Consider the following 15,072-nt stretch of genomic DNA (forward strand, 5'->3'; position numbering starts at 1 on the left):
CTCTTTCTCCAATCTCTCAGTCCTGATCCTCAAAGGAAACTTACAAAACACTTCCCAGAGACAAGCCTATGAAATCCACGTCATCAACCTCCTGGATACTAAAAATCATGGACTAAATATAGGCATTGGATTTATGACACATTATATAACCTGCCTGACATCTGACTCCCCAGGTATCTCTCCACTATCCATCCCCCTTCTCTCTCCCCCCACACCCAGCCTGTCTCTCACCCATTGACTCTTCAATCTATATTTTCATTGACTACCGGTCTTGTACGCAGACCAGACCAGCCTCTGGCTTCTTCACTTTTCATTCCATCCGGCAAAAGCACACACCAACTGCAGAAACTTCCTTAGCCTGACGAAGCATTTTTGAACCCAAAAGCTTAATAATAATTATTTTCCAACTTTTTAAGTTGGTCTAATAAAGGATATCTGATTCACCCAAAGAATCTTGTCTGCCTACGTCCTTAGACCAGCACTGCTACAACCTACACCCCTATATCATCAAAGTTAAAGCATTTTTTTATTTCGGGGGAAGTGCTGACCGCAAACCCAAAAGTCAAGTAAGGCTCCCTGGGAGGGACTGGGGTTTTGCATCTGCTGCATCAACGAGCGGCCTCACGCACGACACTACATTTTGAATGCTTTTACTACTTCTGATCACACACGGCACCAGGGCTGAACTCACTGCACCCCCTAGTCCCCGCCCTCTACCTCACACCCCACCTCCCCGCCCGGACCCAGCCTCGCGGGCCAAGCTCGGTGGGACGGAGATAAATGCTGTCACCATGGCGACGAGGGCGGAGCAGGCAGGCAGGCAGGCCGGAAACCCCTCTGCTGCCACCAATTCAAAAGGCGGACGCGGCTCCCGATTGCAGCGGTAGCGGTGACGTCGCCACGTGGCCCGCAAGGCCCCACCCCCTCTCTCTCCCCTAGTCATTGGAGCTGAGTAGGGAGTGCGGCCGCTCGCGCATGCGCGCTGGGTCTCCATGAGGGAACCGGCGGAAGATGTCGGCACAGGGCGACTGCGAGTTCCTGGTGAAGCGCGCCCGCGATCTGGTACAGGGCGACCTGTGGGCGGCCAAGGCCTGGCTCATCACGGCTCGGAGCCTCTACCCGGCCGACTTCAACATCCAGGTCGGAGCGGCCGCCACAGCCCTGGCCCCTCGCACCTTTTCCCGCCCTGCTTCGCGGCAACCGCTAGCCCCGCCCTTTCCCCGCGGTGGGGCGTGAGTGTGATGGAGGGGCAGGTGCCGGGTGCAGAGGCAGGGCGGAGGCAGGCACAGGTGCCGGGTGCAAAGTAGGGTGCTGAACCTGGGGGGAATGAGAGGATGTAGGGGAGGTGCTGTGTGCAGAGGTGGAAGGCTTCTTGGGTCAAATGGCAGTTTGCCCACTCTGAGGCTGTCAGGGCTGCCACTGCCACTTTACTAGGAGCTTGGACTGGTGGGTCTGTCTAAGAGGCTTGGGATAGGGATGCTCCAGTCTCAGGTAGGGCTCACGCTCAGCATGACCCACCCAGATACCCTCAGTGAGGGCGAGGGCACCTGGTGGACCAGCCTATACTCCACCCTCATTCCATGAGCTGCTGGGGACCTCAGCTGGCAGCTCCTCATGGAGCCATCATCAGGGCCATGTGTCTGCCATGTTGCATGGGCACCTGTGACAGCTGCCCTTTCCCTCTCCAGAGGGAGACCCTGGCACACACCAACCTCAAGTGCACCAGGCTGCAGCCTCATCACTGCCTCCAAGAGCCTCCTGCTGAGGTTCTGGCTGCCCCCTTGCTCCCTGCACTGCTGTGTTTATGCATTCCCCACCAGGGGCCACACCAAGTCCCAGGACCTTCTCTTGGCTTTAGCCAAGCTGCCCATCCATTTGTCCAGAAAAGAAGCTCTAAACCAGAGGATCCCCCGTGGCCATGGGGCCATCTTTCTGTCCCTCATTTGTTTGCATCTCTGGGCAGAGTTTCACTGGGCATTTTGTCCTCTGCTTTCTTTGTCTTGTGGGAGCTAGGCGAGGTGCTCTGCTTCATATCTCCCCTTGGGATACTTGTTGTTAACCTTTGACTTTCCCTTTCCATCCCTGTTATCTCACTGGCTTTCCCTGGTATTTAGTTGTTATGCATTCAGTCAGTTGCCTTTTAGAGGGTTTAGGCCCACTGTTTCGTTGTATAACAGATAGGCCTGTGTCAGGCAGGAGTGGGGCTGGACTAGATGATGTCTGGAGGTCCCCTCCAGGCTTGCTTTGTTATTTCTGTGACTTCAGCCTAGTCACACAGTTATAGTTGAACCTGAATGGTTGAACATGTCAGTTTCTGATCAGAGAGAGGTACCTGGCCAGGTTAGGTAGGCCTTAAGATACGAGTATGCCTTAAACTAACTGAATTGTAGATGCATCTGCTTGTGGGAGCCACCTCTCCCTTCATCTCTGAGCCAGTCAGTCCAAGGGTGTCAGACTCACCTTGTGCCCCAGACTGAACCGGGGGGCTCCTTGCAGGTGGGATCCAGCCTAGGATACAATGTGGCTCTGGTTGGGGTCATATAGCAGCAGCTCCTGGACAAGGCAGTGACAGGGCCAGTGGCCAGGGAGGTAGTGCTAAAGTGGTTGCAGTGGGCAGAGTGGCCAGAAGGTGAATGGGGCTGTCTTTGCCTCATTCAGCTTTCCTGCTGCTGGTTGCCACAGCCACTGGGGCCCAAGGTCCCTGGATTTAGCAGGCCCTTGCTCCTGGCTACACTCCCCAACTAGCAGTTCCCTGCTGGCAGTTTCGTAGACATTAGGGCTGGAAGGGACCTTGCAAGATCACTGGGTCCAGCCTCTTTCCCAAGGGGCAGGAAGTCAGCTGGCATCAGATCAGCCCAGCAAGATAAGCATCCAAGGTTTTTTTTTTGTTTTTAAAAGGTATCCATAGTAGATGCTTGCATCACATCTGGGAGGGAGTCTATTCCTGACTCTGGAGGCTTGGGCGGTAAAGAAGTTTTTCCTTATGTCCAGTCTAAAACAGTCTTTCAGCAGTTTGTGACTGTTAGATCTTGTCTTCCCTTGAGGTGTCCTGGTGAACAGATAGACATTTTCCCAGTTCCTGATATACACCCTGATATACTTATAGGCTGCCACCAAGTCACCCTTCAGCCTTTGCTTCTCCAGGCTGCAGAGTCCCATACCTCTCAGCCTCTCCTCATAAGGCCTGTTCTCTTGACCTCTAATCATGCACACACCTCTCCTCTGGACTCTCCCAAGCTTCTCCACATCCTTTCTGAAATGTGGAGCCCAGAATTAGATGCAGTACTCCAGCTATGGCCTCACCAAGGTTGAGTAAAGTGGGAGGATGACTACTTGGGTCTTGCTTGAGATGCACTGGAAGATGCAAGCCAGAGTTTTATTTGCTTTGCCGGCCGCAGCATCACATTGGTGGCTCACGTTCATCTTGTGGTCAGTCATAACTCCCAAGTCTCTTTCGGTCATGGTGCTAGTGAGTGTAGCACTGCTGAGCCTATAAGTATCATGTGGGTGTTTTCTCCCAAGGTGGAGCACCTTGCATTTCTCCGTGTTGAATTGGAAGTTAGTTCAGACTAATGCTCTGAGTTAGTCTATAAGGTGCACCTTTACCCTGCCTATGCCTTAGTTCATGATGTGAGAGTCTTGTCCTCTAAGAAGCCCTGATGAGCAAGTGCCCCTTATACCCTGCCTTTGGGATGGCCAGTATCCTTTTTATTTTCATAGCTTCATGGAAGGCACAGCCACAGTAATTTAAACATTGGACAACTCATAATCAGCAGGAGGTTTTTTTGTTTTTTCTTGCACTAGGCAAAAACTCTAAAACCACACTTCTTTAAGCAAGAAGCTTACTTCACTGAGCCTTCTGCATAAGTAAAAATCTGATTCATTTAGCACTCACTGCTTTCCAGAAAAGCTAGGTTTTGTCTCATGCTTTGTGCATCCCTTTGCACTTCACTGGGGATGCTCAGGGCTTCAGAGCAACATTTGTCTATTTTGAGTTTACTGAAAAGTAAACCATGCAGAGCCAGTCCATTGGCACAGAATCCTGAGTCCCACCTGTATAATCTTTTCAAGCAAAAGACAAAGGTTGTTATCCCCTTTATAGGCACTGTGACATGGTTTTCCTCTACAGAGGATGTAAGAGGATCTATAAATGAGGTGGTTTAAGAATTTCCATGACACAACTGCTTGTTTAAATTGTTTACTGTGTAGCTGAGCTTTCACTCCTTGAGGCTGAGGTTTTCCAAATTTTGTTTCTCTCTCGAGGCAGTCTTTTTCCACACCCCCACCTCAAGATTGAGCAAGCATCTAATGTACCCCTCATCCCTCTAATGTTAGTCCTTTGCTCAGGAGATCTGAATTTCCCTACCGGCTTTGTCATCTTTTTTGGATTCACAATCCTAAATGTGTACTAATAAAAGTCAACCTGGGCCTGGGGAAGCAAGTCATCCCCTAGTGGCTCCCTGGCCCCCTCCTTGCTTGCTCCTTCTGGCCTCTCAGGGTCCCACCCTGTTGTCTTAGGTCCTTCTCTGGGCTGAGGCCCTCCTGGCCTTGGCCCACTTTACTGTAATCTAGCTGGGACCCTCTGCCTGAGCTCCACTGTCCCAGGACCTTTTGGCTCCTGGGCCCCATGGCCCTGGTCTTTTCTGTCTGACATCACAGTCCTTCTGCCAACAGCAGTGCTCCCCTCCTTCAAAGGGGCTGAAATCTGGGGTGCCCTTGGCACCTTTTTCAGTGGCTGCCTCCACCTTTACAGGCACAGCCCAGTCCTGCAGTATTTAAATAAAAGTGACAAAATCTGGGCATCTGCTGTCAAACAAAAGGTTTCCTACCCTGGGTCAACACTACACCATGCAACAAGCCACAACAGAAGGCCCCCAAATACTTATCTTTTGTTGTCTGGTGGTGCAGAAGCTTCCTTGCAGCTTCCCTGCAACCTGGAGTCCTTTGTCCTTGGCCACTTGGGCTCCTTTCTTCCCTGCCATCTTGCAGCTTGCAGGGCCAGACTGCCCATTTTGTCAGGCCTTAGGCTTATATGTCTCTCTGGATCACCTGACCTAATACTTCTGCTCAGGGCCTGTCAGTCACTGACTGGTGCTGGCTGCATCTGGGGCAAATGGCCATTTTATTTATTTATGACTGCCACCATCAGTCAGTTTGTCTGGAGGCTGGAGCTGACCAACTGAACTGTGGCTCCCTCTGTCCTTCAGTGATTGGGAAGGGACCCCATTAAAACCCTTCCCTCCCCCATTCTTTTCCCAGGCTTATAGTCCAGTTGTTCCTGCTGGCTCACTTCCTTGGTCTTCCAGGAAAAGAAGTCTGCATTGCTGTGCTGTTTTCCTTGCCAGTGCTCTATGCGAAAGTTTAAGAGTTGCAGGCTTAAGCACCAGTAGGTTGATTGGGAGTTGTTCCCCTTCATCCGGTGGAGCCACTTTAAAGGTATGTGGTCCATTGCTACTGTGACTTTCTTCTCCAAAAGGTAATAACAGAAACTCCTCACCACCTACTTTCTGGCTAAGCATTCTTTTTCAGTGATGACATATGATCATTTGGGGTGGGGGGAGTGGGGTGCAATTTGTGGCTGATATAAGCTACTTTCTGGATATTCTTCCCTATTTTCTTTTTTGCTAGTACTTCCCCTGCAGCCATGTTGAATGTGTCAGCTTGCACCAGAAATAGTCTTTTGAAGTCTGGTGCATGTACCTCTGCTTGTAAGCATAGGACATCATTTACCTCCTGGCAACTCTTTGGTAGCTTCAGGAGTCCGTTAGACTTTGTTTGGGGCTGCTGCCTTACCTCAGGTAGGGGTGTTGTGAGATCAGAAAACATAGGCCCTGTCCAACAATAATAGTTAGCTAGGCATGGGAAGGCTTGCACCTACCTTTTCATACATGGCATAGGGTAGTCCTCCTCCAGTGCTTGCTTTCTGTCAGCCAAGGGCTTCATTTCCCCGCTTTCCACCAGGAATTCAAGGTATTATGTTTCCTCCTTGCATAGGGCGCACTTTTTTTTTTTTATGAAAATGGACTTAATGAAGCATCCATTCTTCTAACATTGCCCTGAGAGCTTTCAGGTGTTTGTCCCACCTCCATAAGAAAAGTATTACACCATCAATGTGAACAACCATATAATCTTAGTAGGGTGCTAACATGTGATCCATAAGCTTCTGAGAGAGAGCCACAGCTCTGTGCAACCCAAAAGGTATTTGGGTGAATTCATATAAGCCCCATGAAGTGGTGAATGCCATTTTCTCTTGGGACTAGCATTCTGTGAGGTCTAAAGTAGAGATGAACTGAGCTCTTCCAATCCTTTCAATCGGGTCCTTTAATTCGTGGCATGGAATAAACGTCACATTTGCTATTTCATTTACTTTCCAAAAATCCACACACGGGCATCTCATGCCATCCTTTTTTGGAACCATTGTAATGTGGCTTCACCACTTACTGTGCATCTTGAATGGTACCCCTGGCTGACATCTGACATACCTCCTCTTTTACCTGTTCCTACAGATGCTGAGGAGCACGCATCCAGCCCTCTCTCATGATTCTTTTAAGGATTGCTGTTTGGTGCTTGACTAGCCTGATTAATTCTGGTTGTTTGGTAAAGATCTCAAGGAATTCTTACACTATCAATTCCATCTGAGTTCATTAAGCATCTGACAGTTGACCTCCCAAGGCTACCAGGTCTCCACTCCTTTGTTCTCCTTCCTGGGGTCCCAACTCTGGCTAGTCTGGGTAGGGTGCTACAAACATAACTTCCCTCTCCCTCCATGTCTTCAGCACGTTGATATGGTACATTTGGTGGGTTTTTCTTCTGCCTGGCTACCACACTTCATAGTCTGTGGGTCCTGTTCTCCTAGTGACCTCAGGTGGTTCTTGCCATTGGGCACAGGGCCATTGGTTTAGATGTCTCATCTGGAAGAAGGACTAGCACGTAGTCTTCCAAGAACTGCCTTTCCCATTCCTGGAGGTTGTATGATGTGGCTGGCAGATTCTTTCTTGTGGCTGCCCTGGCCAATTTGAACCATTCCTTAAGCTGCAGCACATGCTTGACCAGGTTCTTTGCTGACTCTTCCTGTACCCCCCAAGCCCTCCTTAATCAGGTCTAAAACCTCCCATGGCTGGTGCCCATGTAGTAGTTCAAAGGGGAAAAATCCAGTTGACTCTTGAGACACCTTCCAAAAGACAAACATCAATGACACCAGCAGTGCATCCTAATATCTGGGATCCTTACCTATGATCTTTCTAAGTATTCCTTTCAGCGTCCAATTTGAATCTTTCAACTAGTCTGTCAGTTTGTGGGTGATTATACTGATGTCTGCAGTCTTTCAATACTTAGTTCTCACATGCTCTTTCAGACACTTGAGATGTAAACTTGATCAATTTGCTGCCTTGATCAGTCAGTATCTCCTTTGGCACATTTTTCAGTAACTCAGCTGCAATCTTTGGTGTGCTAATCGCCCTGAGGCAGGGGTGGGCAAATGTGGCCCATGGGCCAGATGGAGCCTGCCAGGCCATTCTATTCAGCCCTTGGGGCCCTAAAAAATGTAGGAAATTAATATTCATCTGCCCCTGGCTGCCTGTCATGGGGCCCTCGATGGCTTGCCAGAACTCAGTAAGTGGCCCTCGCTTAAAATAATTGTCCATCCCTACCCTAAGGGGGACTATCTCTGAATGCCTTATGGCATAGTGTATCTTGGTGTAGGTGTATTACTATCTGGCTGTGCTCTTTGTAAACAGTCCTACAATGTATATAGCCACCCTTTCAAATGGTTCCTCCATTAGTGGCATTGGCAACAGTGGGGCTTTCTGAGATCCCTCTAGGTCTGTCCACTGGCATTCTGGCCAAGGCCTGTAAAAAAATCTAGCACCTCCTGGTGAATCCCAGGCCAGAAAAACTGGAGGAGAAGGCAGTCTCATGTCTTGCCACTTCCTAATTGCATCTTCTCAGAAACCTCTATGCTTTTTAGCATGGCCTCCTTTACCTTGTCATAGTCTGTGGCATCTGACCTAGGTAAAACTCGATATATAACATGGACTTCCTCTACTAGCAGTATACCCAATTGTGGGACCCATGCTTGTTTCTCACAGTGGGCGGCTGTGACAGTCCTCTCCAGTTCGTCTGTGAATGCTTCAGGGTCATCTTCCTTGGTCTGTTGCTGCAAGACCATGCTGTGGCCCTGCCTCTGAGACTTCCTGTATTGTAGGTGAGCATTTTTGCTATTGCTTTCTGGTTTTCTATGACCATCATTTGCAGGGTTTTGGCCTGTTGAAACTGCAAGTGCATCAGGCCTTCTATCTTTGTTCTCCACTTCTGAGCCTCTCATTAGCCATAGTTTGCTGCTGAGCCAACAGCCTTATCAGCTGCTCTATCTCCATTCTCTATCCTAATGAGCCTGGCAACTCACACTTGGCCCAAAGGTCCTTCATAATTGGCAAGGTGGGCAACTTGCCAACAGTGCTGCCCAGTCAATGCATCAGTGTAGTGTGCCCAGTGCTAAGATGGCAAAATCAATCCCTGGTGGCCACTTGGACTCCATGTTGCTTGCCCCCTCTGGCTTCTCAATAGGGGTGCAGTGATAGAGATTTTTTGGGCCCATACCAACAGCCAATTTTTAAGGAGGCATATTGGTTGATACCGATCCAATTTTTTGATACACAGCCCAGGAGTGTGAAGAGCAATGTCTGTCTGGTAAGTCTCTTGTGGGGGAAGGGGCATCAGGAGGGTGTACACACTGAGGTGCCTGTGGTGAGGGAGGGGTTGGGCCTGGGTCAGGGTCAGGTGCTGGCTAGCTGGGGCTCATGCGGGAGGGGGCAGCAGCTTCAACCACTGTGTGCACCCTGGGAGGGAATGGGAGGTGTGTGCCTTTGGATCTGTGTGGGGTAAGGGCAGGCTGCTGCTGCAGGCTGGAACCAGGGATATGCTGGGCTATTCCTGGTGGGGGGGCCTTGGCCCACTTTACTCTAGCTGGGTGTTTCTGCCCAAGGTTCAGGATCCTGGGCTCCTTTTGGTCCTCGTCTTGCCTCTCACAGGCACTGGGCTCCTTGGCTGTAGTCTTTCTATCTGACACCACAGTCTTTTTGCCTACAGCAGCGCTCCCCCCTTTCAAAGAGTAGGGTAGGGGTGGATCTGGCCTGCCAGGCAGTCTTATCCAGGCCGCAGGTGCCCATCAAATAATTGTAACCCACGCAGCCTGTGCGCCTCACTCCCACCGTCGTGGGCAGAAGGATCTGGCCTGGCCAGGCCAGCAGCAGCTTCTGAGCAGGGCAGCTTGGCTTCCCCACTGCTGCAGCTCCTGGGGGAGCTGCTTGGCTTCCCCAGTGTCCGGCTTACTCTGGGAAGCAGGTAGGGAAGCAGTGGAGGTTGAGGGGGAAAGGGAGTGTGGGGCTGGAGCTGGCGGCAGCATGGACCCCATGCCTGGGAGGTGGTGGGAGCACAGAGCTCAGCAGGGCAGGCTGTAGGCATGGGGGAGGATCCTCCACACACATACCCCATGGTGCACAGCCCCTGCCAGCAGTAGGAGTTAGCATGTGCTTGGGGCCTATGCAGATGCTGCCACATGGCTGTAGCCAGCACTGCACATGGTGGCAGGGAGCACAGCCAGGTTGGCCTATGTCTTGCATGGAGCTCCGCACAAGCACCTGCATCTCCTTCTCCTGGCATTTGTGCACTGCCAGAAGAACCTCATGCAATGGAGCCAGCTGCCATTCCTGCTTCCTGCTGTGCAGATCCTAGGACTCCGCCGAAAGTAGAGGGGAACCCAGCCACCTGCTTCCTGTCGGAGCCCCAGGACCTGCACAGTAGGGGGTGGGAAAGGCATCCGGCTCCATCACATGGGGCTTCCCTGGTGGCATGCGAGTGCTGGGAGCTCCACATGTGCTGTGGGGAGTCCCATGCAATAGAGGCAGGCTGGCCTGGCTGTACTCCTTGCCAGTACATGCAGCACTGGCCAGAGCTGTGTGCTGTCGGGCAGCAGCATCTGCACGGGCCCCAAGCACGCACTGCCTCCTGCTGCTGCTACTGCTGGCAGGGTGTGTACACCATGGGAGGTCCCCACACTCCTCCCCACCCCCTACAAACACCACACACCCACACCCTGTGCTTACAGCCCCCTCACATATACACCCCCCACATACCTTATTGCCTCCCCCACACCTCCTACACACAATATATAAGAGTAAGACTTGATTTTTAAACTATTATGCTATTACCTCTATCTACAATACGCAAACACAAATCATGATAAAAATATTTTTTGTGATAGAATATGTTATAGTAGGTGTTTGACATTTAGAATATGATTTTTTTTTTTTCTGGTTCCAAGATAGCAATCCTCTCTTGCCAAAAGGAGTACTTTGGGGGAAGGGGTGGCCACAAGGGGGCAAGGAGAGGGACTTCCAATGGCAAAGGTCAGGTCTTGGGGCAGGACTTCTGGTCCTAAAATGATGACCAAGGGAGCGGAGCTATCCTTGTGGCCCTTCACAGCTCATCAAAACTGGTTAAGCAGCCTTCCAGCTGAAACTGCCTACCCCAGTCTAGGACCTGGGGTGCCCTTGACATCCTTCTTGATGGCTGCTTCTCCTACACCCACAATCTGGTCCAGTAGTATTGACGCTTAAAGCGGTTTGTTTCTCTGGAGGCCACCAAAATCACAGACACACACTCATTAGATGGCACAAAAGGTGTATTTGCAAATAGGGTCAGAGCAGAGTCAAAAACTCAGATTACTTTGAACCCCCCAAGGAGTTTTGCAGGCTGTATTTATCTTTTTCCTCCTGGGCACGTGTGCAGAAACAGGAACTCTTACAGCTCACTTCCGTTTCATACAAGCATACCTGTGGTTACATCACTACATACATCGCATGTATAGTATAATTAACTACTTAAGTATGCAGGGCGGAGAGGTAAATATGCATCAGCTAATTAAGCATGCTCAGAGACTACTATAGGTCACCAAGAGTTCAAACCCCCCCCCCCTTTCAAGGACACAGTCAGTTGAATTCCAGCTTCTGTAATCTGTATGAGAAAGGCTAGGAAGAAGCTGGGGAGAGTCTGTGATTTAGTATAAGAAAAGCTGTGGCAAGGCTGGGCAAGGAAAAAAGTCCTTGGCAGTGTTTCTTTCTTATCGGGTGCAAGATGCAAGCTGTGCATTTCTAACAATACTCCATTTCTAACAATATTCCATTTCTAACAGTATTTCAACACAAATGACAAAATACAAGGATCTGCTCTCAAACAAAAAGTTCCCCAGCTCTGGGTCAACACCACATTGTGCAATGTCTCCAAATACCTTTCTGCTCCTTGGTGGTGCAGGGGTTTCCTTGCAGCTTCCCTGCAACTTGGAGTCCTTTGTCCTTGGCCACTCAGGCCCCTTTCCTCCCCAGAGCCCTGTTTTTTGCAGCCTGTAGGGTCAGACTGCCCACCTTGTGTCAGGCCCTGGGCTTACATGCCTTTCTCTGGGTCACTTAACCCACTACTTCTGCCCCAGGCCTGTCAATCACTGGCAACACCTGCAGGGAGCAGCCATTTTATTAAAGGGCCCTCTGCCATCAGTTTTCCTGGAGGCTGGAGCCAGCCAGCTGATTCCTATCTCCCCTCTCCTTCAGTGATGGGGTACGGGCCTCATTACAGATAGTTTGCCCATTCTTGAAATAAGAAGGAAAGTTTTGTCAGTTCAATAAGCCTTGCTAATATTCTGGTGCAGCTATGGTGGTGCAGCTATGGTGACTTGGTGTTTTGAGGTGCAGAATTATGAAAATCCTTCTTTGATTTGTTGAAGTGATAAAGGTTTGCCCCAGAAATCAGCTAACAGTAGAGGCAAGATGTCTGTATTCCCCAAGCAATTGTGTGCAATTGTCAGTGAGCATTTGTCAGTGTTGTTATTTGTAAAGGTTCACTGGGACCATGCCAGAGTGTAGGTGGGGGAGCTTGCACCAAAAGCTGCTTGCCCAATGGAATTTCGAATTTGCTTAAATCTGGTTAACTTTACCTTTCTCCCAGCAAAACACTTCCTGAGTCTTAACTCTGCTATTATCCCAGTTCATTCTGCACATTGACAAGTGGATTGGGGTGGAAGCAATGGGGAAGCACCAGGATCTGGTATCAGCAGGGTTCTGGAGAAGGGGGTAATGACAAGCGGACTAGGATCCTCTTACAAAAGTGACTGCTTGTAGCATAGATGTATCCAAGTTAGCCTGAGTACTGGCAGCAGCTGAGATGCAGCAGCACAGAACTCAGCATGGGTCAATTTCCCCAGATTTTTTTGAGAACTCCATCAAAATGTACATTGAGAACAGGCCATGATCCTGCAAATACCTAAGCATGTGTGCAACATCAGTAGACCTAGTCATGCTGAAAACAAAGCTTGATCACATGCGTTTGCAGGACTTGGGATTAAAGTTGCAGAAAGAAGAATGGCGAAGTCAGGAAATGGCAAAGTTAATGTCCAGGGGAGCCTCCACTCTCTTGAGGGCACATATTATAATAAGGGTTCTCAAACTTTTCCATAGCATGAGTCACACATGAATCAGGAATTTGTCAGGGACTACCTCTACTCCTGTTCACAAGTGTGCAGACCAACCATCTTTCTCATTCATCAACAACTAATGTTCCCATAAGAATTATAGCTGTTGTTTCCATGGAAACATAATATTGGAAAAGTAATTACTACATACAGTGCTGTCTGGCAACTGGCAGCTATACTCTGCAGTTCCCTAGGAAGTGCTCCATAGGCCTCATTGTGGGAGTGGCTGCAGTCTGCATGATTGCATCCTAACTTTCAAATGGATTTCATTAATGCTGAAGCTGAAAAAAATACCATGAATGGGTTGGAGGAGGCCACTGAACAAGGCAGTGGAAGTACCATCCCTGCTTGTATTTTATAGTCTAGATTCTTTTTTTCAGGTGCAAAAGGGTAAATTTGAAGCGAATTCCTTGGTGAGAACTGTGAACTTACACTAAATATACTAAGATATGAGAACAAAATCGTCCTCTAGTTTCTGGAAACATGTAGTTCACTGCGCACCTGAAGAGGGTTGTGGAGTCTGGGTCAGCGTGAACTCCTTTAACAAAGAGTGTAAATATTTATTCAGCTATAATCACTATTCAATTGCTATGATAAAATAAATTCTAAGTACCTATAAATTATGGCATTTGATTTTGGGGGTTTTTGTCATGGAAAATCGGAACTCCCCCTGCTGTCTTAGCTCACTGGAATGCAGGTCCAGGCCCCTTGCTCTCAAGCAACAGCCTCCCCAGACCTGCTGGTGCCCCTTGCCCCCCACCCACAGCCCTCTGCCCAGCTGGAGTGGGCCCTCAGCTGCCACAGCTGTAAGACAAGTGACCCAGGTCTACAGTGTGGGCAGCAGCATGAGGTTGTTCCCTTTGCTCTGGGACAAGCAGGGGGCAAGTTGCCAGAACAGTGCAGGGCTTGCAGTGGCAGCAAGAAGCTTCCCCTCCTGGCCCTGCTCTGTCCTACCACTCCAGGTCCCGCCTGCTGGGCTGCAGAGTCAGAGGTAGAGGGCAGCAGGGTGGGCGGGGAGCCCAAGACTACAGCAGGCAACCTGCCCCTGCTCTGTGCACAGATTTGGGAGGCATGAGTCCCTCCTGCTCCCCTGGGACTGTGCACAGTGGAGGGAAACTGTTCCCCCCACAAACCACTTGTGGCCCAGTCAGTGGCAAGACATAGGGGGTGCATGAGGTTGTACGTGCATCCCAAGTGTGCTGGTGCACCCCTGACAGCCAGCATTCCTGGGCAGGAGGGGCAAGTGAAAATGCTGATGCCCCCCCAAAAAGTGCTGGCCAGGGAGTGGGGGTGCCAAGAGAAGTGGTCCCCCTGTGGCCAATTGCGCTTACCCAGAAGTGTCAGCAGTGTGCTCAGAAGTGCCAGCGATGCACCACTGCCACTCGCAGATTGCAGGATCAGCTGTGGGGGGCACCCCCTGGTTGCTGACTGGCCACTGGGGGGGGCAAGTCTCCCCCCCACCCGTCCATCTCAGGAGGCACCAATCACCCATGGGCCCTTTCCTGCTTTCTACTGGGGCCCTGCAGCCGCACATTGCAACCCTGGGCCCCAAGCCCTACGCACCACCCAGCTGGCCAGCAGCCCTGGCCCCAGCCCTGCCCAAATCCCTTCTGCCCTCCCTATGGGGGCCTCAATCCCTACCCCCACCAGACTTACCTGTGGGAGCTGCTCTCCAGGCTGCCTGGCAGCCATGTGCCCGTATGTGCACATGGTGCCCCCTGCCTGACCACCCTCCTCCCACTCCCCCTAGTCCCTTGCAGGCTGCAACTCTGCCAGCCTGCAGAGAGCTCTCTGAAAAAGAGCAAAATCTGCATGTTTCTCTTTTAAAATGAAAAGCCCATGTTTTTCTTAGGTAAAAGGGAGAATCTGCAGCTTTTCCCTATTTTTTTGTGGGAAAAAGGAAACCTGGATCTCTGGTCATAATCCCCAGGTTGTCAACAGGAACTATACTGAAAATAAAAGGCACCTTCTTTGGGAAAATGTCATCCTTTTCTAAACTTTCTAACAATAAAAAACAAGAAATTTTTAAGAACGTATTTATTGTTGGCATATCGCAAAGCAAAGACAGTGAGACTATACTATTTAATTCCTCTACTATATTACTGGCTTAGTCGCTTTTATTCTTTTCTTCTCCTAGACTAGCACAGTCCTGCTGCATTTGGGTTTCCAGCGCTGGAAATGATTATCTGTTTTGAAAATAACACTTCTTTCATTAGCATTATTAGTTTCATAGTTCTTTCCGTTGGTCTGGGCTTGGTAAAAGCCTGTTTGTCACAAAAAATAGTTTTGAACCATGTTTGGCTAAGCAACTCCCTGAGTAAGCTCTGCTTGGGTAATTGATGGAATTTAGTGTGTTACTTTGCTTAATTTAAAAAAAAAAGTTATAGCCCTGGTAGTAATACTTAAACTGTTGGTGGTAAATTAATAGTTTTATGTAGTTGTGGACATTTTGCAATCATTTGCTAGTTTTTCCATTGAGCTGCTTTTACTTTTTTACTATGGGTATAGTATAACAAGTTAGTAGTAGTATTCAGTTTGGAAGAACCAAGCAA

The 15,072-nt window shown here is 49.7% G+C and overlaps 1 protein-coding gene across 6 annotated transcripts in view; it reads left to right on the forward strand.

Annotated features, from left to right (window-relative positions):
• Positions 1-881: 881 nt before the first annotated feature.
• INTS10 (integrator complex subunit 10) overlaps positions 882-15,072 on the forward strand; it is a 61,773-nt gene continuing 47,582 nt past the window's right edge. For 2 of the 6 annotated variants that reach the window (XM_090036783.1, XM_090036784.1), the window contains exon 1: positions 882-1,140. In XM_090036783.1, coding sequence (XP_089892909.1) covers positions 1,012-1,140 — 129 coding nt within the window. In that variant the 5' untranslated portion in view covers positions 882-1,011. The remainder of the gene's footprint in view (positions 1,141-15,072) is intronic. The other 4 variants (XM_090036787.1, XM_090036788.1, XM_090036785.1 and 1 more) reach the window with 3 other exon arrangements.

Source organism: Crocodylus siamensis, chromosome 2 (genome assembly GCF_052110815.1).
Source record: "Crocodylus siamensis isolate JL-2025a chromosome 2, ASM5211081v1, whole genome shotgun sequence".
In the NCBI taxonomy this organism is placed as follows: Eukaryota; Metazoa; Chordata; order Crocodylia; family Crocodylidae; genus Crocodylus; species Crocodylus siamensis.